The sequence below is a fragment of the Chiloscyllium punctatum genome, chromosome 7, assembly GCF_047496795.1.
Source record: "Chiloscyllium punctatum isolate Juve2018m chromosome 7, sChiPun1.3, whole genome shotgun sequence".
Classification (NCBI taxonomy): domain Eukaryota; kingdom Metazoa; phylum Chordata; class Chondrichthyes; order Orectolobiformes; family Hemiscylliidae; genus Chiloscyllium; species Chiloscyllium punctatum.
In genome coordinates, this window is record NC_092745.1 from 60911899 (window position 1) to 60939848 (window position 27950).

Consider the following 27950-nt stretch of genomic DNA (forward strand, 5'->3'; position numbering starts at 1 on the left):
TAGAAGACAGAGGGTGGTGGTGGAGGGTTGTTTTTCAGACTGGAGGGTTGTGGCCAGTGAAGTGCCACAAGGATCAGTGCTGGGCTCTCTACTTTTTGTTATTTACATAAATGATTTGGATGAGACCATAAGAGGTACAGTTAGTAAGTTTGCAGATGACACCAAAATTGGAGGTGTAGTGGACAGCAAAGAGGGTTACCTCCGGTTACAACAGGATCTTGATCAGATGGGCCAATGAGTTGAGAAGTGGCAGCTAGAGTTTAATTCAGTTAAATGCAAGGTGCTGCATTTTGGGAAAGCAAATCTTAGCAGGACTTATACACTTAATGGTAAGGTCCTATGAAGTGTTGATGAACAAAGAGACCTTGGAGTGCAGGTTCATAGATCCTTGAAAGTGGAGTCGCAGGTAGATAGGATAGTGAAGAAGGTGTTTGGTATGCTTTCCTTTATTGGTCAGAGTATTGAGTACAGGAGTTGGGAGGTCATGTTGCAGCTGTACAGCACATTGGTTAGGCCACTGTTGGAATACTGCGTGCAATTCTGGTCTGCTTCCTATCGGAAAGATGTTGTGAAACTTGAAAGGGTTCAGAAAAGATTTACAAGGATATTGCCAGGGTTGGAGGATTTGAGCTATAGGGAGAGTCTGAACAGAAGCGTTTTCCCTGAAGCGTTGGAGGCTGAGGGGTGACCTTATAGAGGTTGACAAAATTATGAGGGGCATGGATTGGATAAATAGACAAGTCTTTTCCCTGGGGTCGGGGAGTCTAGAACTAGAGGGCATAGGTTTAGGGTGAGCGGGGAAAGATATAAAAGAGACCTACGGGGCACCTTTTTCACACAGAGGGTGGTACTTCTATGGAATGAGCTGCCAGAGGAAGTGGTGGAGGCTGGTACAATTGCAACATTTAAGAGGCATTTGGATGGGTATATGAATAGGAAGGGTTTGGAGGCATATGGGCCGGGTGCTGGTAGGTAGGATAGATTGGTTTGGTATATCTGGTCGGCATGGATGAGTTGGACCGAAGGGTCTGTTTCCATGCTGTACATCTCTATGACTCTAACCAGTGGAGTTTGGCAGAGGTCAGAGTTGAGACCACAGCTATAAACATTATACATTAATAACCTGGACGAAGGAACCAAGAATTTTTATTTTATTCATTTATGGGATTTGGTTTCACTGGCCACACCAGCATTTATTACCCATCCATGGACAAAAGAGCTAAATTCCAGAGGTGAGATGGGAGTGACAGCCCTTGACATCAAGGCTACAATTGACCAAGTGTGTCAAGTATTCCTAGCAAAACTGGCGTCAGTGGGATTTGGCGAGGGGCATTCTCCTCTGGTTGGAGTCATAGCTGGCAACCTGAAGATGGTTATGGTTACTGGTCAGTCATCTCAGCTCTAGGATATCACTGTAGGAGTTCCTCTGGGTCGTGTTCTCAGCCCAACCCATTTTCAGCTGTTTCATTAATGACCTTCCCTCCATCATAAGGTCAGAAGTAGGGATGTTCGTCATGACTGCACAATGTTCAGCACCGTTTGTAACTTCTCAGCTAATGAAGCAGTCCATGTTCAAATACAACCTGGACAATATCCTGGCTTGGGCTGACAGGTAACATTTGTGCCACACAAATGCCAGGCAATGACAATCTCCAATAAGAAGCAATCTAACCACTGCCCTTGACACTCAGTGGCCTTACCATCACTGAATCCACTATTATCAACATCCTGGGGTTACTGTTGACCAGTTGCTAGGAGAGCATTGTGGGTCTACCTACAAGACTTGGACTGGAGCGGTTTAAAAAGGCAGCTCGCCACCACCTCCTCAAAGGCAAATAGGGTTAGGCACTAAATGTTGGCTGGCCAGCAATGCACACATGCCACAAATGAATTTTAAGAATCTAACCAGCACAATGTTCAATCAATTTTTGGACAAATGCCAAAATCTCTGCTTTGACATTAATTCTCTCTCTTCCCCGTTACATTATATTTAAAATCATCATCCTCTTGTACAAATGTCTTCGTAGATTTACTGATATTACCTCTGTATCTGCAGGCTGACATCCTATTTTATGTTCAGCCTTCTTTGAACCCTCCAACGTACATACTATTGATGTCAGAGCCTTTATGTTGCAATGGTCCTACTTTGGAACATCCTCCCTAAAGCTCTTGACATTTCTAGTCTTTTAACATTTTGAAAAGCCATATGAAACCCATATTTTGTCCAAAGTTTCATTCACTTTTTCTAATCACTGTCTATGTGAGTTCACTGGTACTGATAAAGGAATGTGAGGAAGATGATAAAGGGCTCCAGTCTGTTATTCTCGTGAGTACTTCTGTATACATGTAAAACCAGACTGACCGAGGAATAGGAGATAACTGATTGGGTCATTGGAAAATTAAGGTATTGGATGGGAAGTTGTCTTGTTTGTACAGCATTGGGATCAGTGTCAGACTGAATCAGAAGAACTGATTTTGTATGAAATTAATTGTTACCATTGACTTGACATCAAGAATAAAAGCCATGCGTATGAGTTTAAACCATACATCGAAAAAAGTAATTGTTTTAAAATGTGTCCTGAATTATGGGTTTTTAAAAATATTTTTGCTTGAAGTTTTAATTGTTTTAAAAAACATCAGATATGCCTTAATTTATTTAAGTTTATGGTTAGTTTTTCAGATTGTCCTCCAATGTCTTCACACACCAGTACAAGACCTGCATTTGAATTTGGACCTATCTATGTACGTGAAAAAGGACAATTGCGCCTGTTGAATGGTGCTCCAAACCTAAAGCCAAGCACTGAAAAATCCAAGTCACTGCGACTGTTTCAAAAGGGCTTCACTGTTAAACTGTGTATCGAGGATGGAGACAAGCCAAGCACTTGCAGGACTGATCACATTGTCTTTACATATACTAAGGAAGGCAGTCTTCGTTATTCTCCCAAGTCGCTTTTTGATGTGGTGCTTGGCTTTATAGCTGATAATATACAGCATGTTGACTCATTAATTGGCTTTCCAGAGCAGATTGCAGAAAAACTTTTTATTGCAGTAGAAGCGAGGAAAAAATTTATTGACCCTGACACAAGTACCAAGGCTCTATTTAAATTCAGTGAAGCTTACGGAAGTCTAGTGCTCCAGTCCCTGTGTTTACGAAACAGGTACAAACTATGTTATCTGATATGGCAATATTGAGAATTCTAGATTGTACAAGTCAGCACCATTCAGAAATTAATCTGAAACATTTCTGTTTACCTATATTTGCTAATCCTGCTGCATTTTCAACATCTTAAATAAATGGTTTACTGAAACATTGTGATAGAAATAACACAAGCAATAATAATTCATAACATAGTTATTGATAATTCAAATAAAATGAATTATAAAATAATATAGGACTGCACAATCATGAACATTTCAGTACAAAAACACACAGTATGTTGTGAAATGCAAATCACGTTAATTTACAGAATGAACATGAAAAATTTAATGCTCCCTTTGTTTTGTATTAAAGTCCTTAGATCATACGTTGTTGTGCTGACTTAATTAAATTCCTAATCATTTATAGTGCTGAAAGAAAATAAACATACCGTTGAGGCTTTTCAGCTTGAACAAGAATGTCAAATTTCAAAGGGAATAGTATTTATACTGGAGAAAAGCTGTGGTGAGGCATTGCTTTCGAGAATGTAGCGGGGAATAGTTGTTCCTAAGGTTTTATTTAAATTTAAAATGGCAAAACAAAACTGCTCTGATATTGTATCTATTCCAGTTTGATCAATGCAGGCCAAAAAACTTATCAATATGTCTTTTTTAAATCACTATTCAAGTTCTGTATAACCTAGTGATTATTTATACTGTTTGACTATTGTAAATTAGGGAATTGTGCTGCTTCATGTTCTATTTGTTTGTGTCTTATTTGCAGAATTGTCTTTTCTCCTTAGTTCTGTCACACATTTTCCTTTTGTGTGATGGTAGCAATGGGATATGAGATGTCTTTGTTTCAGCTAGTGTTACTTGTATTAATCTCTGGGTTCCTGAGTGCACATTGTCACAGAGGCAAATATTGACAAGTCAGCTACTACCTTAGGGGCTGCCTCTGCAAGGTCTACAGATCTGGACACTTGTTAAAAATGGTCGTGTTTGTCTATAATGTGATTCCTCCAATTGCATTGAACAGGCTGATGTCACTCAATGTTTTACACACAAAGGTGATCACTTGGTTAAAAAGCAATTCAGACCTCTCCAGTGTTGAGGCAAAGATGCAAATTGATTTGTTGTTCCAAAGTAAACACATTAGTGCAATGGGGTAGGAATAGGGCTAGATAGGAACGTTGGCAGGAAAGCTGGAGTTGGACAACGAAAGAGGAAATGGTTCAGGCACAATCAAACTATAATACCCTGAAAAAAGAGCAAACAAATCCAAAGATGTCTGGGTGAGAAATGAGGGAGAAACGGAGTTAAAAAGAAACGGTGTGCTTATGCCCAAAGTTGCCTGTAATATTTTTTCCGTCATGCAGATGTCCAAAGTCCATGTATGACAATAGCGTCCACTTCTAGAAGCCAATATGTTGGCACACAGATCAACATGGGCAGAACCTTCCAGCTGCCGTACAGCTTAGAGGGAATGTTGCTTATGCTCAATATCAGGGGGAAAAGATTTAACAGCCAAGCTGAATAGATGGTTCAGAAAGGAGGCGAAAAGGGTAAATGGTGCAAACAATGAGAAATAGTTGTCAGTAACAGAAGAGGAAACTCTGTTGCTGGAAGGGTTTTATAAGGAGGAGGTATTGGATAAGCTGTAGTAGAGGCACTGGCAATTATCTTTCAGTCTTCCCCAGATTTGCATATGGTGCCAGAGGACTGGAGAATTGCAAACATTTACCCTTGTTCAAAATAGGTTATAAAGATAGGCCCAACAAATTACAAGTGGGGAAACTTGTAGAAACAATATTTGAGATGGAACTTGTACTCTCAGAAAAAGATGGGTTGATTTGGAAGCGTCAGCATGAATTTCTGAAGGGGAAAACGTTTAACTAACTTGCTGAAGTCGGTTGAAGAAGTAACAGAAAGGGTTGATGAGGGTAATGCTGTTAATGTAGTCTACAAGGACATCATAAGGCTTTTGATACGATGCCACACACAGACTTGAGGAAGATAGCTCATTGAATAAAAGAATCCGTAACAACACACCAACAAAGTTGGCTCAGCAATAGGAAACATGGTAGAAAAGTTGTAAACTGTGAAGGGGACAGTAAGAATTTCAAAAGGCCGTTGACACATTGGCAGAGTAAGCAGATGATATTCCATGTGGTCAAGTGAGAAATGATACATATTAGTACAAATTACATGGAGAGTCAGTATAAAATGAGAGGTATTATTCCAAAGAGTGAGCAGAGCAGAGGGACCTGGGTGTCTATTCACTTGTCATTGAAGATGGCAGGCTGCAGACAGCTGTTAATCAAACATACAGTATTCTACACTTCATAACTAACAGTATAGAGTACAAGCGTAGGGAGGTTCTGCTGAATCTATATAGGACAGTGGTGAGATTAGATTAGAGTAGATTAGATTCCCTACAGCGTGGAAACAGGCCCTTCGGCCCAACCAGTCCACACCAACCCTCCGAAGAGTAACCCACCCAGTCCCATTTCCCTCTGACTAATGCACCTAACATTATGGGCAATTTAACATGGCCAATTCACCCGACCTGCACATCTTTCGACTGTGGGAGGAAACCGGAGCACCCGGAGGAAACCCATGCAGACACTGGGAGAATGTGCAAACTCCACACAGACAGTTGTTGAGGCTGGATTCGAACCTGGGACCCTGGTGCAGTGAGGCAGCGGTGCTAAACACTGAGCCACTGTGCCGCCAACTGGAGTACCATACAGTTCTAGGTATCATACAACAAAAAGGATGTAAATGCATTGGGGACAGCACAGAAGAGGTCTACACAAATGGTTCCACAGATGAGCAATTTCATTTATAAGCATAGATTGGAGAAGATAGGACTGTTTTCCTTGAAAAGAGGAAGACAGAAGGAAGATTTAATGGAAGTTTTCAAAATCATGAAGAGTTTGGACAGAGTAGATGGCAAAGAACTGTTAATGCTTGCAAGAGGAATGAGAACAAAAGGGAACAGATTTAAAATGATTTGTAATGGAAGCAAATACAACACAATAAAACTTTCAGGCAGTGAGTGGTCTGGGCTGGAGGATTGCTCTCTGAAAATGTGGTCGAGGCAGTTTCGATTGTAACATTCAAGAGAGCATTTGATGATTGTTTCTACTTTAATGTGCAAGGTCATGGAGAACTGGCAAGAATTTGACACCAAGTCAAAATGCTGAGAGAGCCAATGCGTACTCAATGGTACAAATGGCCTCCCATCATTCTATTATCTTTGTATTTACCAAACCTGTATCATAGCAGACTTGGGAAGTGCTTGTTGCAATGAAGACATGAAAATTCCTCACCTCCATGGTCTCCAGATTCACTCCAGCATTTTAATAAAGTATCTTACGTTCTCACAGATTTTTGATGGTGTCAGAAAAATTGGAAGAAATCCAGTCTTTACGTGGTTTGATGAGCTTGGATCTGTCGAGCTGTAAGCTGGGGGATGAACATGAGCTCCTAATACACTTAACATCTGAAACTTTAGCAAGGTACAGTATGGGATAGTGTTTCGTTAAAAGTCCTTTATATGTTTATCAATTTCATACAAACAAAGTTCTTATTGAAATGTCTCACAACTTGAGCAGATCCAACCCTTTAGCTGCATGCAAGACCAATAGTCCTAAGTGACTTGAGAGCTTCAGAGCAAAAACCAAGTGCAATAATCAATCATTTAATGCTAGCTATGTGAAGATATTTCTAAAAATAATTAGTCCTTAACTTGGCAGAAATGCTCAACCCTACTGAACTACCCAATCCTATCCTACCTTTACAGTATCCTCACCAGTAGGACATACAGTGTTCCTTTGTGATCCCTGAATCATTTTAATCCAGTCACACAGACCAAGCAACATAATTCTGCTTCTGCTTTTATTTCTCATTTGCTGCGAGTAATATAGGAGTCATAAAATTACTGACGCAGGAATCCGCAGCTTTGTAAAATTTTGTGATCAATTTCCCCTTCCCCAGCTTAATGGCCTGACTTCATGAAAAAGTATTTTTAATGTCTTTCCTTGTAAACTTTGTTGCCTTGTGTGTTTGTGGTAGGGTTATTTTTGAACTGAATGATAATTTAAGTGGTTGTGGTAAAATTATTTTCTTCCTCACTTTACACACTGATCTTTGTTGCCTTTTCTTCGTCCAGTCTCACTTGCTTATTCCTTAAGGATAATGGCCTCTCAGACTCTGGTCTACAGAAAATGACTGCATCTGTTCGAGTAGTAAAGAAAGGCTTGGGGAATTTGGAAGTGCTAGATCTATCTGGTAAGTTTTTTATGGGCTTCCAAATTATTCTGGTTGACTTTCTGCATTTATACAACAGGAACTTTGTTGCATGGGTTATTGGTATCGCTGACAAGCCCGGCATTTGTCTTCATCCTTAGTTGCTCTTGAACTGATTGAAATGGCTTACAGAGTCAGAGAGCAGTAAAGAGTCAACCACCTTGTTGTGGGTCTGGTGTAACATGTAGGGCAGACCAGTTTTTACTTTCAGATTAATAAATTCACATTTCACTATCATGGTAGAATTCAACTGTATATCCCCAAATCCATAGCCTTGTATATTAGATTAGCAGCCCAGTGACATTATGCCACCAGCTACCCCTTTCATTTGCATACAGCTTTTCTCAAGGTACTTCAAAACCAATTAAGTACTTTTGAACTTAATGTTGTGGTTGCTACTATAAGGGCTTAGTTTAATGTCTCCTCCAAAAGCCAGATATAATTGGTTTAACGTCTTGTCCAAAAGAGAGCACCTCAGCTCTCCACTGCAGTGTTGACCAAAACAATGTGCTCAAGGCTCTGCAGCAAGGCTTTAATCACAACCTTCTTACTGAGAGGTGAGGATGCTACCACTGTGCAAAGGTTGACTCTTCAGCACAGATGGAGATAGTTATTTCTAGTTGGATGCATTCTAAAAGAAAGGAATCAATACATTGTGGATTTAGACTGCAGTGTTAAGTCTCTGCACAAGTTTAAGGGCACCATCCACAGTGATAATATAATCTTGAAGTTTATTCCTAATTGATGCTGTAATTCATCATAAAGTTAGGGAAGGCTGATCATTTGCAATAATTCAAGAACATCTGCATTGAAGAACTGCAAATTCGACATACAGTACACTAACCTTGGTGTCACCTCTGGCTAAGTTGGTAGCGCTTTCAACTCTGAATCAGAAAGTTGTGTTTTCAAATCCCAATCCAGGACTCGAATAAAAATCAAACTGAAATTCTAGCGCAGTACTGAAGGAGTGCTGCACCACTGAAGATGCTGTCTTTTGGATCTGATGTTAAACTACATATGCCCATTCAGGGTGGGCTAATTTGATAGCGTTTGTCCTGCTGTGTGTAAATTGCTGCCATGTTTCCTACATTACAATATTTATTCTTCAGTCAGCATCACATAAACAGAAATTTCTGGTCATTATCACATGATTGTTTGTGGTACCTTGCTGTGTTAAATTGGCTGCCATATTTCCTCCATTACTTTCAAAGTTAAGTCATTATTGTAATTTGTGAACAAAGCAGTCTGAACATTTATAGTTATAAAAGTTGCTATATAAATGAAAGTTTGTTGAAAATGTGGTAGTAATTTCTGTATGAGAGCACTATACAAACCAAAATTACACTGAAAAATCAGTATTACATTCGGGTAACATAGTAACTACAGACCAATGATCAGACTTTCAGTCTCAAGATATGAATTCAGTACATTGAGTAACTTGTGAGTCAGCATTGGAAAGCACTATCATGAATGCTGCTATATATTAGAAAAGTCCCACTGACTCAAAACCCTCAAATGAGTTTGTCATCTTTTGAGTGTCACTAAGCTGGTCCCTTTTTTCTAAAAGCTCTTCCTTTTCTCAAGGATACTGTGTCCTTGATTTTTTTCCAGAGGAATCATAAACAGGCCGGGCTCCGATTAAAACTAGTTTGGTACAGAGTTGAAAAGGATTTTGAGAAGCCGTTTGTTTATATGTAAACAGATGAGACTTCATGCCAAAGCGGTTATGTTTTACAAGTGACCTGTATCATGAAAGGGGAGTGATCAGCTCTCTAGCTGAGCAGTTCAGTCCAGAACAAGTTGGGAGTTCAGCAGGGTACTGTGTGAACAAGCTGTCCCTCTTTCTGCCCTGTAAGCATCGGTTCCATTTCTTTTACTGTGTTTTAAGGGGGTTTACTTATTGGGACTGTTGTTTATATTTGGAACAGCATAATTAAGTCTAGTTTGGATAGACTGAATTCTGTAGGGGTTCTTTATTCTGTTCTTTGTGTTTCATTGTATAATTTTGTAAATAAATGTCCGTTTTAAAACCTGGTAGTCAACCTCGCTAACTTACTCGGGGTAATTTTCACTGTACACTTACCCAAAACAAATTGCAAAATTATGGTCTGGGCTGCCTGCTTAAGATTGTATTCTGTGGTCTGATCTAGTCCATAACATGAGATATAAGCTCAGCAACACCTTCTCAGGGGAATTACAGATGGGTAATAAATACCATCATCCACAGCCCAAGAACAAATACAAAACACTGGGGTGTTGTCAATTGATTTCAAAAATTTAAACATTTCTTGGAATTAACCTACAATTTGTTCTGAGAGTTCTCACAGTAGGATCCTTAAACAAAAAAAAATTATTACCTGCATTGTTGTTTCTTCTGCACCAGATAACTCCAGAATCAGTGAGCACGGTATGCGATATTTGTGCTGCTTTTCAAAACTGAGGGCTCTGGATATCTCGGGAACTGGTGTTATGGTGAGGATGGATCGTAGTTTCCATATACTGTTAATTTCATGATATCCATAACTGAAACTCTTATGTGGTATTTGATTTAAAAATATTGGAAATAAGCCACAGATTTTTAAGTGATATCTAACATGTTTAACAGCATTGCCTGTCTGGAATAATAACATTTTTAAAAATCAGTAACAATCAACAAACTTTTAAAATTGAATTAAATTCCCATATCAAGTGAATTGGTAAATACAATAGAACAAATCAAAATAAATCAGACTGCTCATAACCTTTTATGATTTATGTTCACCCACAGTTCCCCTCCATCTTCAATCCTGCCTACATCCATCTCCTTTTTACTGATTGAATCCATCTCTGTCTCACCTCATCTGTTGCTGAAACACTAATCCATGCACTTATTACATCTTGACTGTTTCAGTGCTGTCCTAGAAGCAGGCTTCCCATTTCCACCACATAATCTCATCACAGAATCTCCTATCCTTTTTTGAAATTGCACTAGGTCATGTTGACCGATCAGCCCTGTGCTTATTGATCTATGTTAGCTTCTAGTCTGGCAACACCTTAATTTTAAAATTAGTAATTTTCTCTTCATCCATACATGGCTTTAGCCATTCCTATCTTTGTAACCTTCTCCAACCCGACAACTCTCCTCACTCTTGGTGCCAGTTCTGGCATTTTTTGGTATCTCAGTTTTAATCACTCCAACAGCCCAGCTGCCCAAGGTCTCTGCTCTGGAATTTTCTTCTCGTTCTACTTTTTCCTTGGTTTTGGATACTCCTTAAATCCTACCCCCTTTAATCAAACTTATGGTCATCAACCCTTGTATTTCTTAATATGTTTCAATACAAATCAATTGATTTCAATCAATTTTGATTGATAACACTCATGGAATGTTTTTCTAAGTTATTGATATGATATAAGGACAAATATTGTGATTTTTGGTTATAATTTAATCTCTTCCTTTGACAATTAAACTGCTCAAGTTTGAAACAGAGTTGTGTAACTCAGAGTCATACAACATGGAAACAGGCCCAACTCATCTATGCTGACCGGGTTTCCCATTATTGTTTTCCAAATTTAATCTAGTCCCATTTGCCTGCATTTAGTCAATATCCCTCTAAACCTTTTCTATTCATGTACCTGCATCTACCACTTCCTTTGGCAGTTCATTCCATATACACATCACCCGCTGTTTGAAAAGGTTGCCTCTTGGGTTCCTTTTAAATCTTTTCCCTCTCTCTTAAACTGCACTCTAGTTTTGAACTTCCCTACTGTAAGGAAAAGACCATTGCTATTCATGTTATCTATGCCCCTATGATTTTATAAACCTCTATAAGGTCACCACTCAGCCTCCAGAGGAAAAAGAATCTCCCTGTTAGATTGCAACACTATAGTTATTTGTGTAAAATTTGTTCTGCTTTTGATGCCATATCACTGTCATCCTTGTTTCACTTTCCCTCCCTCTCTCTGCTTCTGAAAGGCACTGATTCTTGCAAGACAGTTTCACTTGCACCAACAATTTTTTTTTTAGTAACTTGCCTAAATGACTTATCTAAGTCTCATGAATGTTGACTCTCTAGTCTACCCACTAGTACAAAACAGTACTTGTTGAATCTGAATCCATCCTTACTCACTGTGTCTAGACACAATTTGCAGTGAGTTTTGTTTGATGCTGATCAGGAGCAGAACGTTTGACATTTTTATTCTTCCCATCTTCTCCTTTTCCACTAGTCATGTGATGACATAACAGCAATGCCACAGCTACTGCCCTGCCACTGATTGGCTATCTCGATAAAATTTGGGGAACCAAAATAGTCAGTGTAATGTTGAGTCATGTGTTGACTAATCAAATCAACAGAGCAAGCTGTATCATTATTGTAATCCTGGGTACAGTTTTCTTCCAATAACCTAACATACTGCATGCACCCCTGCTTAATATATCCAAACAACAGATTCCCCTCTAATGTTCCAAATTACATAAGTCGATGGTGTAAAAACATTTCTCAATTATTTTAACTTTTTTTTTAATGTAATAGCCCAATTGTTCATCAGTCCAAATGATTCAGAACAAGTTGTCGCTTTATCCTGCTGGGGAACCTCTGGAGGTGTTTAAGCATACCTGCTGCAGAACAGAAGGCTGGGCAGAGCAGGTACTGTGCATTTGGGGCAGAAGTATTCTGGTTTTCTCAACATGATTTTGACAAATAATGAGCTGGATTTTTAAAAGATGTAATTTGCAGATTCTTATGTTTAGTAATTACAAGACCTAATTCCAACCCTCCCCTGATTAATAAATTGAAAGACTTCTTTTAATCTGCCCAAAAGGAATCCTGTGAAACTAAGTCTTTCTGGCTGTTAAGCTACAGCACAAAATTACTGCCACATTGAATCAAATTTGACAAGTTCAGCCAAGTCATCTAACACTGTTGAGTTCAATTCTCAGCTTGATTTGTGGTACATTGTGTGGACAGAGCAGAGAGAACTTTACCCAGCATCTGGTGAGTACCAAACATGATCGTGGAGCTCTTCATGCTGGTACAAAACACCTTAAACAGAAAGTTCTTCATGCTCGAATGAAAACATGATTGGCAATGTTTCAATGGTTCTGTCAATAACACAGGAGGTCGGTGCTCTGAGTTGCTGAATTTGCCATTTGAACGTGTTTTAATTGGACGCGTTCCAGGAATTTGCAGGATGAAGCTTTCCCAGCAATTGATCTTTTGCTGAATGTTGCTTCCGATTTGAGGGAGGGAGGTTTTAACAATTATTTCTGCAGAGTTGCACTTCCTGTCAACCCATCATAGAGTCTACAATGTAACGCTATGAACAAACATTGTGATTAAACTTGCCCTTTTTAACTGTACATTTAAGAAAATATATTCGTACTTGAGTGTTTTCATTTCCAAAATATAAATTAAAAACTTTATTCCATTTCCTCTGTGCTGTTTCACTACATTCAAGACAGAACTCACTTCCTGTAAATAATATAATGGTGCAGTCATAGCAGAATCTTCTGACTCTGGATGTGCAACGTTGGAATTTATACGGTCCCAATACATTAAGTTTTAAAATGGAATTCAATAAACCTGGTAATCAGTGGACCGGCAATGGAAAGATGACTATGAAAATCTGAATGCTGTGTGGAAAACCCAACACCGAGAACTAGGTGCATTTTTTACTTTAAAAACTTTACAAGTGAAACAATAACCCCAACCTAGACTTTCTTTATCACCTTGTTGCTGCCCCCCAAGTGGCTGTTACAGGTCTAGGATCACAGAAAATGACACAATGGGAAAAGGTTTGAGAAGCACTTGGTTAAGGTCTGCAATGAACTGCTAGATATTGTGATATAAGTAGGTTTAACCAACACATTCAAAAGTAAATTAGACTATTAGCAAAAAGAGATAGAAAAGCAGAATGTAGAGCAGAATTTTGGGGAAAGGAGGAGGGCAGAACATCTTTTAAGTGCTTTGCTCATTTTGTATACATGGAGTATACAAAAATAACGCCGTGTGTGTTGTGATAACTGTTTCTTTTGCCAATTTGTTGAATTTTTGATTTTTTTTGCACTTCAGGTCGTTTATCAATGGGAACGTGTGTCTGTTAGACGATGTGAGAATATTAGTGGCAGAACAGTGGCACAGCGATTCTGTAAGTATCTTGGAGGAAGTATGCAACAGAGCCACTGACTTGGTAAATGAGAAGTCTTGTGAAACCAGTCTAACCCTGACGTTCACCTAAATCCTATTCAATTGGAATTTCTACTCAATTAGAACCTGCTTAAACAGTTCTGATTGATGTTTCTGTAAAGATTTGTAGCTCAGGTGCCGGTTGTCGTAGTTGTGGGTATGTTCACCAAGCTGGGAAGTTGATTTGCTGATGTTACGCCCTGTCTCGGTGACATCTTCAATGCTTTGGAGCCTCCTGTGAAGTGCTGCTGTACTGTGTCTTCTGGAATTTATTTGGTTCCGTTCCTGCTCCTTCCAGTTGCCGGTTCCAGTTGTTCATTGTAGTGGCTGACTATTGGGTCTAGGTATATGTGCTTGTTGATGGAGTCCGTGGCTGAGTGCCATGCTTCTAGAAATTCTCTGGCTGTCCTATGTTTGGCTTGTCCTATGACCATTGTGTTGTCCCAGTCAAATTTGTGGTCCTTGTCATCTGTGTTTATGGCTACTAGGGACAGCTGTCACACCAAATAAATGCCATAAGAGACAGTACAGCAGTGCTTCACAGGAGGCTGTAAAGCACTGAAGATGTCACCGAGACACGGGACGAAATATCTGCAAATCAACTTCCCAGCTTGCTGAATATACCCACAAATCTGATAGTTCTGATATTTAACAGATTTGCATTGTTTAGGGGGTCTTGTGGTGACTTGGTAGTATCCCTACCTCTGAGCCAGGAGAGCTAGGTTCAAGTGCATTCTCTCCCAGAAGTGTATCATAACAGCTTTGTGCGGCTTTGTTAAAAATAACTTGCATCATCAGTTATATGCTTCCACATTACTATTTGAATTTTTGAGAACAGCTTTGGAGTCAGCAAGCTTCCACCTAAACCCTTCTACCTTTCTTCTCACCATATATCTCAATTCTTTCTTGAAAAAAGCATCTAATTGTTTATGCAACACATTTATACTGTCTGCCTCAATGGTGACAACTATGTAAATAATAAAATCAGTCTGCACTAGTTTCACCCTCCTTCCAAATATTCTCTTTCTTCAGAAGAGAAAGGAAGAACTTCCATTAACAAGGACCTTACCATATCCCCAATACTTTACAACCATTGATATACTTTGTGTAGTTACTAATTTATTAGGCAAACACAGCACTCGTTTCAACAACAAAGTCCCATGGTTAGTCTTTTTTTTGGTGATGTTGGTTGAAGGACATCAGGTGCACTCCTTGTTCTTCATATAACACTGAGGTTCATTACATCCCCTAAAGTGGCTAAATCATTGGTTTAACATCTCAACTAAAATACTCTTTGGAATTTCCATTAACAATATATTGAGGTCTTGTTATCAACTGCCTTCATAATCATGAAATATCCATGAACATCCCATTCCTTCAAACTCCAGAGAATCCAAGCTTGGTTTCCTAAATCTTTCCTCATAAAACAATTCCTCCATCCCAGCGACTTAGTCTGGTGAACCTTCACTATGCTGTCTCTCTATGGCAAGTGTTTCCTTCCTTATATAAGGAGGCTAGAACTGTAGAAAATACTCAGAGTATACTCTCACCAAGGCTCTATACAACTGCAAGGTATCTTTATACGCTTATCCCCTTGTGATGAAGGCTCAGAGTCCCATTTACTTTATTGATTGTTGCACCTGCAAGCAAACTTTCACTAAGTCAAGAACAAGGACACCAGGTGCCTTGGAACACTATTGTTTCTTAACCTCTGTAAGAGTGGAGGTGCAGGTAGACAGGGTAGTGAAGGCAGCATTTGGCATGCTTGCCTTCATTGGACAGAAGATTGAGTGTAGGAATTGGGATATCATATTGCAGCTGCATAGGACAAAGGTGAGGCCACTTTTAGAATACTGCGTACAATTCCAGTCGCTTTTCTAAAGGAATGATGTTGTTAAACTTGAGAGGGTACAGAAAAGATTTACAAGGATGTTGCTGGGACTAGAGCATTTGAGTTATAGGGAGAGGCTGAATAGGCTGGGAGGTGACCTTTATAGCAGTTTATAAAATCATGAGGTACATGGAGAGGGTGAAAAGCTGAGGTCTTTCTCAGAGGCTGGAAGAGTCCAAAACTAGAGGGCATGGGTTTAAGGTGAGAGAGAAACAATTTTAAAAGGACCTGAGGTATAACTTTTTCACGTAGAAACTCGTGTATATGGAATGAGCTGCCAGAGGAAGTGATAGTGGTGGGTACAATTACAACATTTAAAAGGCATCTGAATCGGTACATGAGTAGGAATAGTTTGAGAGATATAGGCCAAATGCTCATAAATGGGACTATGTCTGATTGGGATATCTGGTCAGCGCAGACAAGTTGGACCAAAAGGTCTGTTTCATGCTGTGTAACGCTGACCTGATTACTCTCAACATTTAAGATTTGTTCTTTGTTTTATTTTCCCTATGAAACTGAATTCTTCTTTCTTACTTATCTTTCATTTGCCATTTTCTTTCCCGTTCGCTTAGCCGGCCCAAGACTGCTTGAAGCCTCCTTTCACTTTCCTGACAGTTGACATTCACAACTAGTTTTGTCATCTGCAAACTTTGGAACATTACATTTGGTTCATGCATACTCATATAAATTGTATGAGCTATTGTGGAACTAGCACTGATCCTTGTGATACTCCACTAGAAATAGCCAACTAACCTGTGGGTGGCATATTTATTTCATTTGTCTTCTTTGTCCTGTGTGGGAACTTTTCAATACACTTCTGAAAATCCAAATCCACCACATCCACTGGTTCTCTTTTACCTATTCTATTCAACAAGTTTATCAAACATGATTTCCCATTCATAAATCCATCCATGTTGATTCTGCCTAATTTTACCATTATTTTCTAAGTGTCCATTTGTCAGGTCCTTTGGAATAGATTCTAATATTTTCCTGATTAGTCATGTCAAACTAACAGCTCTGTAGTTTTCCATTCTCCTACCCCAAGCATTATGAAATATAAAGGTTCTTTTTCCTAGTTTCCAATCTGCATGAATCTTTCCAGAATCTACAAAACTTAGAAAGATAGTCACCAAATGGATACATTATCCCTATAGCTGCCACCTTCAACATTCTGGACCAGATGAGCTGCACTCGAGTGGATTGTCAGCCTTCAATCTAGTTAACTTTTCAAAAACCACCTTTTTATTGATACTAATTTTACTCAAGTAGGGATTGACAAAATCCCTACTGTCTTTACCTAACATATGCTTCCTCCTTTTTCTTGATGAAAACCTCAATTACTCTAGTCATCCAGGATTCCATACACATACCAGCCTTGCCCTTCACCCTAACAGGAACATAATGTCTCTGGACTCTCATTATCTCATTTTTGAATGCTTCCCATTTCCCAGCTGACCCTTTACCTGCAAATATCTGCCACCAATCAACTTTACCTAATTCTGTCAAAATTGGCCTTCTTCCAGTTTAGAACTTTAACTTTTAGATCGAATCTATACTTTTCCATGACTATTTTAAAACCAATATAATTATGGTCACTGGCCCCAAAGTGCTCCCCCACTGACACCTCAGTCACCTGCCCTGCCTTAATTCCCAAGAGTAGGTCAGGTTTTGCACCTTCCCTAAAAGGTACATCCACATACTAAATCAAAACATTTTCTTGTGCACACTGAACAAACTCTTCTCCATTCAAACCCTTAACATTATGGCAGTCCCAGTCTATGTTTGGAAAATTAAAATCCCCTATCATACCCACCCTATTATTCTCACAGGTAACTGAGACCTCCTTACAAATTTGTTTCAATTTCCTGCTGACTATTAGGGGGTATATAGTACAATCCCAATAAGGTGATCATCCCTTTCTTATTTCTCAGTTCCACCCAAATAACTTGCCTGTACAAATTCCCAGGAATATCCTCCCAAAATACAGCAGTAATGTTATCCTTAATCAAGAACGGCACTCCCCCACATCTCTCGCTCTCCTTTCTATCCTTCCTATAGCACCTATACCCTGGAACATTAAGCTGCCAGTCCTGTCCATCCTGGAGCCATGTCTCTGTAATAGCTACGGTATCCCAGTCCCATGTTCCCAACCATGCCCCCTGAGTTCATCTGCCTTCCCTGTTAGGCCTCTTGCATTGAAATAAATGCAGTTTAATTTGTCAGTCATACCTCATTCTCTGCTTTGTTCCTGCCTGCCCTGACTGTTTGACTTAGTCCTTTTCCCAACTGTATAACTATCAGACTGCTCTTTTTCCTCACTATCTCCCTGGGTTCCCCCCTTTGCTAGTTTAAATCCTTCCAAGTAGCTCTAGAACTTCTATTCCAGAAGAGATTCCAATGATTGATAAATGTGAACCCTTCTCCCCTGCACCAGCTCCTCAGCCTCACATTCATCTGCTCTATCCTCCTATTCCTATTCTCATTAGCTTGTGGCACCAGAACTAGTGTTACTACCAGAAGTATTACTACCCTCATGGACCTCCTTTTTAAACTCCTGCCAAACTTTCTATATTGTCTCCTCAGAATCTCATCGTTCTCTCTTCCTATATCATTAGTTCCAATATGTACAACAACCTCCCACTGATCCATCTCGCGTTTGAGAATATTCTGCACAGCTGAGCTATCTTTGATCCTGGCACCAGGGAGGCAACACACAATTCTATGCCACGGAAGCATCTGTCTATGCTTCTGACTAGAGCAACTCCTATCACAATTGAATGCTTGGAACCTGATGTGCCCTTTGTTACATTAGAATCAGTCTCATTACCAGAAATTTCCCCAAAGAGTCCATCGCCCCCTACATTTTCCAAAACAGCATACTTGTTTGAGATGGGGATAGCCATAGGAGACTACTGCAATACCTGCCTCCCTCTCCTACCTGACTGTACCTTCAGTTTATCTCCCTTCCTGCAACTGCCATCCATCTCATGTAAATTCCTTGTTGCTTCTAACTGGCAGTTCAGCCAATCCATGTGATCTTATAGGATTCTCAACCAAGCACACTTCTTACAGACATAATCATCAGTAATATGGAAATTCTCTCACATCTGACAGGAAAAGCGTATCACTCTACTAAAGGCTATCTTTGCACCTTAACAATCTACAGTCCCAGAAAATAGCACAGTTTTATTACTCTTAAAAACACTGCTCCAGGCTAACTTAGTACCTATGATTTTTTAGTTTTAAAGTTTAATCAAGGGACAGATCACAGTAAAAATGTATAATCAAAAAGGACTCACTATTATAGATTTGCAAAACAAAACTAGTCACTCAGCTGTTCCCCTGCTGTGATCGCCCAACACTGGTTTCTCCAAGGTCAGCTGTTTATTTCGCTGTTTGTTTATTTTTCATAGATTAATTCCAATGTCCAGAGATACTTCAAATCAAATAGCTGAGGCAATAGGTTTCTTTCTCCATTGATTCATTTCCCACCACATGATTGCTGCCTTTGTCTCCCTTCCTCCTCTTTTAAAGTGCTGTTAATTTGATATTTTTTTTCCCAAAGTTCCAAAACAATGCAACAGCTTATAAAACAGTACTTCGTAATCCTACAATGAGGAAATCCACTCCAACACTGAAAATACCTCAAAAAAAGGAGCAGCTCTTACAGCCACACTTTTTTCATGGCCTCCATCTTGGATTACCATAGAATCCTTCCAACAGTGATCACTTCTGACATCTTACCAGAAAATGACCCTCATTTTTAGCTTGTTACTAAACTTTAGCTACTTTAGTGCCCACCATGAACCATTAATTGCAAGGTGAAATTTTATCAATCTTTGAGGTGATATAAAACGTTTTTATCATGTGTGTTAAAAAGTTCCAGTTTAGCTAAACATTACCTCTGATCCCTGAATCCATGCTGATTACCTTTTTAGCATGATCTTTCTTTCTGAAATATTAATCCACAGTGGTGTTTGTCTAAGAATTTCTTTGTAAATGGTGTTAAACTGTTGGTCTATAGTTTGTGTTTGTGCATTAGCAGAAATTGGTACATGGCTTTGCATGTGCATAATGCTAATGAAGGTTAAGGCACCATGTACAGTTTATCTCCGTTTTTGAAGATGGAAAGTTACATGCATGAAGCACATTAGCCTCTAATCCTGAATTCCCAATATAAACATGCCACACAGGCTTTGTGCTGAAAGCCTTCCAGTTATTAGTTAGTCTTTTTCACATCCATATATGTCATATCAACTTCAACTGTGTGTACATTTTAAAATTTGCCTATTCTGTCCCCTGAATGGCTTCTTTTTGAGAAACACATTTACAGGTACTTTCCATCTTCTAGAATCTCTATCCATTGTTCACAATTCAACCTCTGGAATGACTGTGAGTAGGAACTCATCCAAATACACCTCCCCATTGAAGTATAATCTGTGTGGTAATCAATTATAGGAATTGAAGCTAATCTGTTTAGACTTTCCTCTCCACTGCCATTTCCAGTGAAAATAATGACTTATCCATCTACTATTGCACAGTCACACCACCTATTTAGTTTGTAAAATAACTTGCAACTCTTTGATTACATTCATGTAACTATGATAACTTCACTTGTTTTGTAGATGGAGCAAACAAACTAATCAGTGTGGGAACTGATGGACTTTCAAATACTGTGCAAGTCAACGAACCAATCAGAATACAGTTTCACAAAAAGCCCAATAAGGATCACAGTGTGCAGTCCACTGTAACCTCCACTCTAGGGGCCATGAAAAGAAGTGGTGGACAATCTGAAGTGACTGGTTGTTCTTCCCTTCCTGTGAAACGTAAGCATGCTGAGCTGACCTTGGATGACTGGGACATCTTGAACTGTTACTGAGAAGGACTCAGTAATTTTCACAAGTCATGTGAAAAAGAATTATGATCCCCTGGTTTAGTGAGGCTTGGATGGTTGAACTACAATATAAAGGTTTTAACGTTCAACCTTTGTCTAAGATGAAAAGTATCATGTTATTTTACACCATTTTTCATCTTGATTTCTGAATTTAACTGCACTTTGAGTTGGATGATAAATTGAAATCATGTAATAAATATTTTTAGATCATAAGAGATCTGACAGTTTCTCAATTACCATTTTTTCTTTAGTCTCATTGGCTGTTTAAATTTTCATTTTATATAAATAATTTCCTGAGAATGACATGCCCATTCAGTTTTCATGTCTTCTGCAGACAGATGTCTGTCTGGCATCTAGAATGTTTTTCATTATGGTACAGCTAAAATCAGAGGGAAGATGGAAGATGGAGGAGGGAGGAATTGAATGTCTCTCATGGGGGTCTTTCCAATAAATATTTGGTTATTGAGTATTTGTCTCATTGAAAGGATTGTCAAAAATGGTTATCACATGGTCCTCGATGCTAGGAAAATTGACCATATTTAGGAGCGGGTTCAGCCATAGACTGCAATAGATGATGATTTGAAATTTTTTATTTAACCTGGACACCATTAGGAAACCTACTGACTAGGGCGGCACGGTGGCTCAGTGGTTAGCACTGCAGCCTCACAGCACCAGGATCTCAGGTTTGATTCCAGCCTCGGGTGACTGCCTGTGTGGAGTTTGCACGTTCTCCCCGTGTCTCCGTGGGTTTCCTCCCACAGTCCAGAAGTGTGCGGGTCAGGTTAATTGGCCGTGCTGAATTGCCCATAGTGTTAGATGCATTAGTCAGAGGGAAATGGGTCTGGGTGGGTTACTCTTCGGAGGGTTGGTGTGGATTGGTTGGGCCGAAGGGCTTGTTTCCACACTGTAGGGAATCTAATCTGAAAAAAACTCAATTTCATTCTGCCTTGTCAGAGTTTATTGAAAGCAAAACTATTGTAGTAATGATGTTTGTGTATTAAGGAGTACAGCCTTTTTGCAGGAGAGTGTAATTTGACTTCCAAAACATTACATTCAATTCTACCTGCCATTGGAGCAGGACCTGTTTTAAGGATTTTAAAAGGTCCCCCAGGACAGTTTGGGACTGAAGGTGAGACATTGAAAGACTGTGCAAAAGCAAGAAAAGCAGGCTTCATTTTAGGCAGGGTTGTGGTTAGCTCCACTGCTTTAAAAAAAAACTGATCAGGTTCGATATGGCTGGGGTTCAGGGAAGTCCTACTGTTGTAGTGTTGAAGTCCTAGTCCTGGTATAATAGTTGTGTAGTGAGGGGCCAGGGAATTCAGAGGAGCTGCAAAGGGCTCAAAAGAAGCCAGTGCACAGTTAACAGCTCAGTAGAGCAGAGATCAGGGATTGAAGGCCCACAAACAGTATTTGCTTTTGTACAAGTGAACCAGATTAAAACAAAAAGAGGCAGTACTGGCTTAGTATCTCCAAATCCTTTTCAATAATGAGCTTTGGCTTAAGTGCTGGAGTGCAGTTTCCAGGAATCCAGAGAAAAGAAGGTGAACTACAAAACACGAGCAATCATTGAGGGAGTCCATGATGGAACAGCTTTTACAGGAGTTTCAAAAGTCAGGAACTGTAATCCTTCTGGTTTTGGTAACCCACTGTTTCACTTTAACTCTGGTGGGACAAATGCAGGGTAAACAATAGCCTGTGATTTGGATATATCAGGACCAAACCTGCACAGCTAGTTTCTCAGCTGTCTTATGTGGACTGGAAGCAATCTGACATTTCCCTGTGTTTGTGAGGAGGCTCTCTATGCTGGGAGTTTTAAGCTCTTAAATTGGATAAATCTGGAGGTTTAAAGTCAGGTCTTTTAATGTCTACCTCATTTCTCAAGCTATCTTTCTGGATTACTGATTAGATTAGATTACTTAGTATGGAAACAGGCCCTTCGGCCCAACAAGTCCATACCGCCCCGCCGAAGCACAACCCATCCATACCCCTACATTTACCCCTTACCTAACACTACGGGCAATTTAGCATTGTCAATTCACCTGACCTGCACATCTTTGGACTGTGGGAGGAAACCCGAGCACCTGGAGGAAACCCACGCAGACACGGGGAGAACGTGCAAACTCCACACAGTCAGTCGCCTGAGGCGGGAATTGAACCCGGGTCTCTGGCGCTGTGAGGCAGCAGTGCTAACCACTGTGCCGCCCACATTACGACCTCCAACTATATACACTGTTGCCTGGCAGAACAATTATAATCTCACATACAGAAAACTTTAAGTTTTTTTTTGTTTTTAAACCACTGTTTCCCATCAAAAGACATTTCATGTAATGAATGTATTTCAAGGAAGCTTGACAATACAAGTAAAAGAAAGCACAGAATATGCAATTGTGAAATATAGCAACAAAAGGGGGAAAAAGGCACAAACCAATTACAGTTTAATTAACATTGATTCTTGTTATGCTGGAGATTTTGAACATGGATACCATTTTAATAGACAATAATGCTGCACAACTGTTTCACAAGAATGGGATGGATGCTTGCATCTGTGTAAGTTTGAGTCTGTAACAGCTTAAAATGTAGTGTATGCAGTGAGATGCCGTAATTTCCAAAGCCATTTGCAGGTCAAAGATGCATTTTATAGATAAAAGAAGCACAAAACCGAAATCTGCTGTCCTTGTTAAGCAATATGGGATTACTGATACTCAGGCTGTCATCATCCTTGGTGTTATGCTATTCCTTCCCACTTCTGGCATCAGTTTGAAGAACAGGTGTACTCATCTGACCAGTCCACACAGTGTTGTACATCATCCCTGCACAGTTCTCTGGGAATGCAGTTACAGTACTGAGAGACAACAGATTTGCAGCTCCAGTACTGTGGCCCACACGGAAGACAGTTGGACACTGAAATTAAAATTAGATCCAAAAAAAAGCAATAGTTTGACATCAACCATATTTAAATCTTAACATTGAAAATGTGCTGCAGATGGTCAGGTGACATTTAGGGCTAGAAACAGATGCTATGTTTAAGAACTATTAACTGTATCAAGTACTTCTGATTGCATATAGTACGGTTAGATATGACATAAAACCTGAATTGGAGATAGTTGCAAGCTCATAAATGGGGGCACTCATGTTTTCCACACCAATCTTACTCATACAGCACCCCAAGGACATAAGCAGAAGCAAATACATTCTCCAGCTGCTAGTGTGTTAACTAACAACCTATCGAGAATGATCTTATTGCCATACCCCACATAGAACATAGAACAATACAGCACAGAACAGGCCCTTCGGCCCACGATGTTGTGCCGAACTTCTATCCTAGATTAAGCACCCATCCATGTACCTATCCAAATGCCGCTTAAAGGTCGCCAATGAATCTGACTCTACCACTCCCACGGGCAGCACATTCCATGCCCCCACCACTCTCTGGGTAAAGAACCCACCCCTGACATCTCCCCTATACCTTCCACCCTTCACCTTAAATTTATGTCCCCTTGTAACACTCTGTTGTACCCGGGGAAAACGTTTCTGACTGTCTACTCTATCTATTCCTCTGATCATCTTATAAACCTCTATCAAGTCACCCCTCATCCTTCGCCGTTCCAACGAGAAAAGGCCGAGAACTCTCAACCTATCCTCGTACGACCTACTCTCCATTCCAGGCAACATCCTGGTAAATCTTCTCTGCACCCTCTCCAAAGCTTCCACATCTTTCCTAAAGTGAGGCGACCAGAACTGCACACAGTACTCCAAATGTGGCCTAACCAAAGTCCTGTACAGCTGCAACATCACCTCACGACTCTTGAATTCAATCCCTCTGCTAATGAACGATAATACTCCATAGGCCTTCTTACAAACTCTATCCACCTGAGTGGCAACCTTCAAAGATCTATGTACATAGACCCCAAGATCCCTCTGTTCCTCTACCTGACCAAGAACCCTACCATTAACCCTGTATTCCGCATTCTTATTTGTTCTTCCAAAATGGACAACCTCACACTTGGCAGGGTTGAACTCCATCTGCCACTCCTCAGCCCAGCTCTGCATCATATCTAAGTCCCTCTGCAGCCGACAACAGCCCTCCTCACTGTCCACAACTCCACCTATCTTTGTATCATCTGCAAATTTACTGACCCACCCTTCGACTCCCTCATCTAAGTCATTAATAAAAATTACAAACAGCAGAGGACCCAGAACTGATCCCTGCGGAACTCCACTTGTAACTGGACTCCATGCTGAATATTTACCATCTACCACCACTCTCTGACTTCGACCGGTTAGCCAGTTTTCTATCCAATTGGCCAAATTTCCCTCTATCCCATGCCTCCTGACTTTCCGCATAAGCCTACCATGGGGAACCTTATCAAATGCCTTACTAAAATCCATGTACACTACATCCACTGCTCTACCCTCATCCACATGCTTGGTCACCTCCTCGAAGAATTCAATAAGACTTGTAAGGCAAGACCTACCCTTCACAAATCCGTGCTGGCTGTCCCTAATCAAGCAGTGTCTTTCCAGATACTCGTAAATCCTATCCCTCAGTACCCTTTCCTACCTTCCCCAGCCCAAAGTGCAGTGCCCTGAAACAACATCCCTTTCCAGCTGTGTGGAAGAGTTTCTAATGCATCAGAAATATTGTTTAACTATTAAAACGTTGCAACAAGCTCAAAACACTTTTTTAAAAAATATCCCTAGGTTGGATCAAGCAATAAAACAGACTAATGTTATTGATTTACTGGATTCTGATAAGAATCAATGCTCACGTGGTCCTGATTCATCTGAGCAATCTCCACAGTTGTTGAACCCATTACACACTTGGTCAGCGTAAATCCATGAATTAGGATTGCCACATCTAAACACAAGATAGCTTGGTAGATTGTGCGGCAAGTCACCTGGCAAAAGAGTGGGGCATCAGCTAAAGTCACTTCAAAGGAAATTAAATACAAAAAGAAATATAACGATACCTACTGCACATCGCAGGTTCATGAGCATTGTCCAAACAATCCTCAATCCTGAGGCAAACTTGAGAAGATTGCAAACAGGTGACACGGTCATCACACAGGAATCCTGAATGATTATTTGCAGTTATACAAAATCTGTCTGGAAAGGGTATATTGAGTTTTAACCGTTTGATTCTCCAGTCACCACTTATTCTGCACACAACATTGTAAAGCGTCTTGAACTTTGATTATTTACCATTACTCCCCACTCTTGCTCCAATTTCTACTGTGCTCTTTTGCTTATATTTTCTTTCCTATCACACTACCCTGCACTTCTGCTCTTGTGTTTCTTTTCGATTTTTTAAAAGCCTCCCTTCAATTGAGCACCCCCTCTCCTCCAATCGCCCCTACCTAGCCCAGGGAAAGCAGAATACAAAGTCTATGCAGCACAGGTTTACTCAGGTCAGTTAGAACTTAAGGAAACCATTGGAAGCTAAAGGCCTCAGAAGGACACTTTTTCATGCTGTTGACAGTTAGGGCTCAGAAACTCAAGAGCCATTTACAGCTTGTTGCAACCAGGAGATTGGAGTTTGGAGAAACCTGGGGCAGCCCCAGTTTAATAAATCTAGTTGTCCATGGAAGAGGGAGGGAACCATGCCAATGATTTGCTGGAGCACAGCTTCATGAATCCAGTGGAACGTGGCCCAAACCATCAGGTGTGCAGTCTAAAAAAGAGTGGCTTGAGGAAAGTCAAAAAGATAAATCTTTGAAAGAATTGAAGTTACTTGTGAGGAAGGCAGTGTTCATGAGATTGAGAACTTCATTATATTTATCTTGGTTACATCTGCTATTTAATATGCCAAATGACATGTTCTTCACAACAATTTGCCTGTTATTTCTTATTTGCTGTGTTAATTCTGGATGCCAGAAAGAGGTACATACTGTAGATTTCACTTTTTGACTGTGTAGTAAAATTTGTATCAGTTTTTTAAACCAGTAGAATCTAATGGCTTTATTTTCTTGCCAAGTACCTAAAATTTCAAGTTCCATCCATTCTAATCAAATTTAGGGATCTGGTCTGAGATTATAAATTACATTCAGGATTTCAGACAAATTAACGTAGCCTGAAAGCAAAATTTTGTTAATCAGTATAAACTATGAAATCATTATTAATTTGTGAATGGAACATGGCATTTTCCAGTATCACAAAGAGAAGTGCGATTTGCAGGAAATGAGTCATTCTTCAGCTGACTGATTTAATTGCCTTGACCTGAGTTTTCAAATTTCCTTTGATCAGCTCTTGACACAATTCCTGCGACCAGTAGTCAATTGAAATTACAAATGTGGGCCCTGCTGTAGTTTATCCAATTTAGTCTAATTTACATTGTTGCTGCTGGATTCAAATACAACTGAATAATAATCAAGAAATGGCAACGCGAATAAAATGCCAGGGTGTAATCACCAGAAATTCACCATGCCAAACTCAGGACATTGCCAGTAATGTGAGAAGGGAACTTCTTTGTTCCAGTTAAAATACTACATGGATATAGTTAGACACAGTATGGTTTATAGATACAACTCAATTTTTAAAAAAAAATCCACAACCTTTAATATTGCTGGACAACAGATATCTGGGCGCAAATTGGAAAGCTCCACCTCATGAATCTAACCTTGAGTATTTTTTGGAATGCCAAAGACCACAGCACATGCCAGAGCAGCAGCAGTAACTCCCAATAACAGCATCACAATAGAGATCCAGCAGCACTGCCTGGAGCACCAGCAACGAGATGGATCACTCTGACTGCAATCCCAACAATCTGATGGGAGGGTGAAGGGAAAACAACATCATTTCATATCCTCCTGCAAAATCCATCCACCAACAAATTACAGGGTGCAACAAAATTAAAAGTAGCACACATTTTCCATTCCCCCACATTTACCTTTCTTGCTGTTGTTGGATGTCACGGAAAGTGTTGAACCAAAAGAAGCGACATCAAAACTTCGCTATATGTTGATGGAATGGATAACAAAGAAAGAAACGTTAGTAAAGTGTATACTATCCTCCATTGAACATTGTGATATTAATCTGTCAATTCTCTTCAGTACCATGCTGGTATTTTCCGGGAATGTCTTATTAAATTTCATTTTTTGCCAGTTCCTGCTGCACGACGTTAGTCTTTATTACTGGGAAGATTTTGGTTTGTAGAAATGATCCAGTGATGTCAGTTCTTTCAATACAAATCCGTTACTTAGATACTAAGTGTAACATAGATAAATAAAATAGATGGATGTAGTTTGTGCCAAGACTTTATCGAAGTCAATACTATAAATTTTGTTCAGACAGCAGCACATAAATCATGAGCCACCAGCATCTGCCAACAATGCTTCAAAGTTGAATAGAAATGGAACCTAGATTTAAGGAATAAGATAGAGCTGAAAAAGTCTGAAAAACAAAAACTTACTAACAAAATGATTCTTTTAAACTCTACCCCCTATATTTCATTTGGTCTATTTGGTTTCTCAAATGAATAAAAAAAACCCTGTGATGCTATTTTGAGGAGGAGTAAAGGCATTTTCCCTTTTGGTTATATTGTTTTAACCATCACTAC

General features: G+C 39.7%; 2 protein-coding genes across 2 annotated transcripts in view; one reads left to right on the plus strand and one right to left on the minus strand.

Moving 5' to 3' along the window:
* The window catches only part of lrrc42 (leucine rich repeat containing 42), a 29210-nt gene extending 8348 nt beyond the window's left edge, over positions 1–20862 (plus strand). Inside the window, exons 2-8 of the mRNA XM_072573728.1 lie at positions 2673–3158; positions 6528–6659; positions 7313–7431; positions 9833–9921; positions 11958–12071; positions 13497–13572; positions 20127–20862. Coding sequence (XP_072429829.1) covers positions 2692–3158; positions 6528–6659; positions 7313–7431; positions 9833–9921; positions 11958–12071; positions 13497–13572; positions 20127–20380 — 1251 coding nt within the window. The 5' untranslated portion in view covers positions 2673–2691 and the 3' untranslated portion in view covers positions 20381–20862. The remainder of the gene's footprint in view (positions 1–2672; positions 3159–6527; positions 6660–7312; positions 7432–9832; positions 9922–11957; positions 12072–13496; positions 13573–20126) is intronic.
* Positions 20863–23071: 2209 nt separating this feature from the next.
* LOC140479352 (low-density lipoprotein receptor class A domain-containing protein 1-like) lies at positions 23072–26211 on the minus strand. The gene is made up of 4 exons (XM_072573261.1): positions 26127–26211; positions 25370–25501; positions 25165–25293; positions 23072–23296 (listed from the first exon to the last, which is right to left on the minus strand). The coding sequence occupies exons 1-4, from the start codon at positions 26209–26211 to the stop codon at positions 23148–23150; spliced, it is 495 nt and encodes a 164-aa protein (XP_072429362.1). The 3' UTR covers positions 23072–23147.
* Between the last annotated feature and the right edge of the window lie 1739 nt (positions 26212–27950).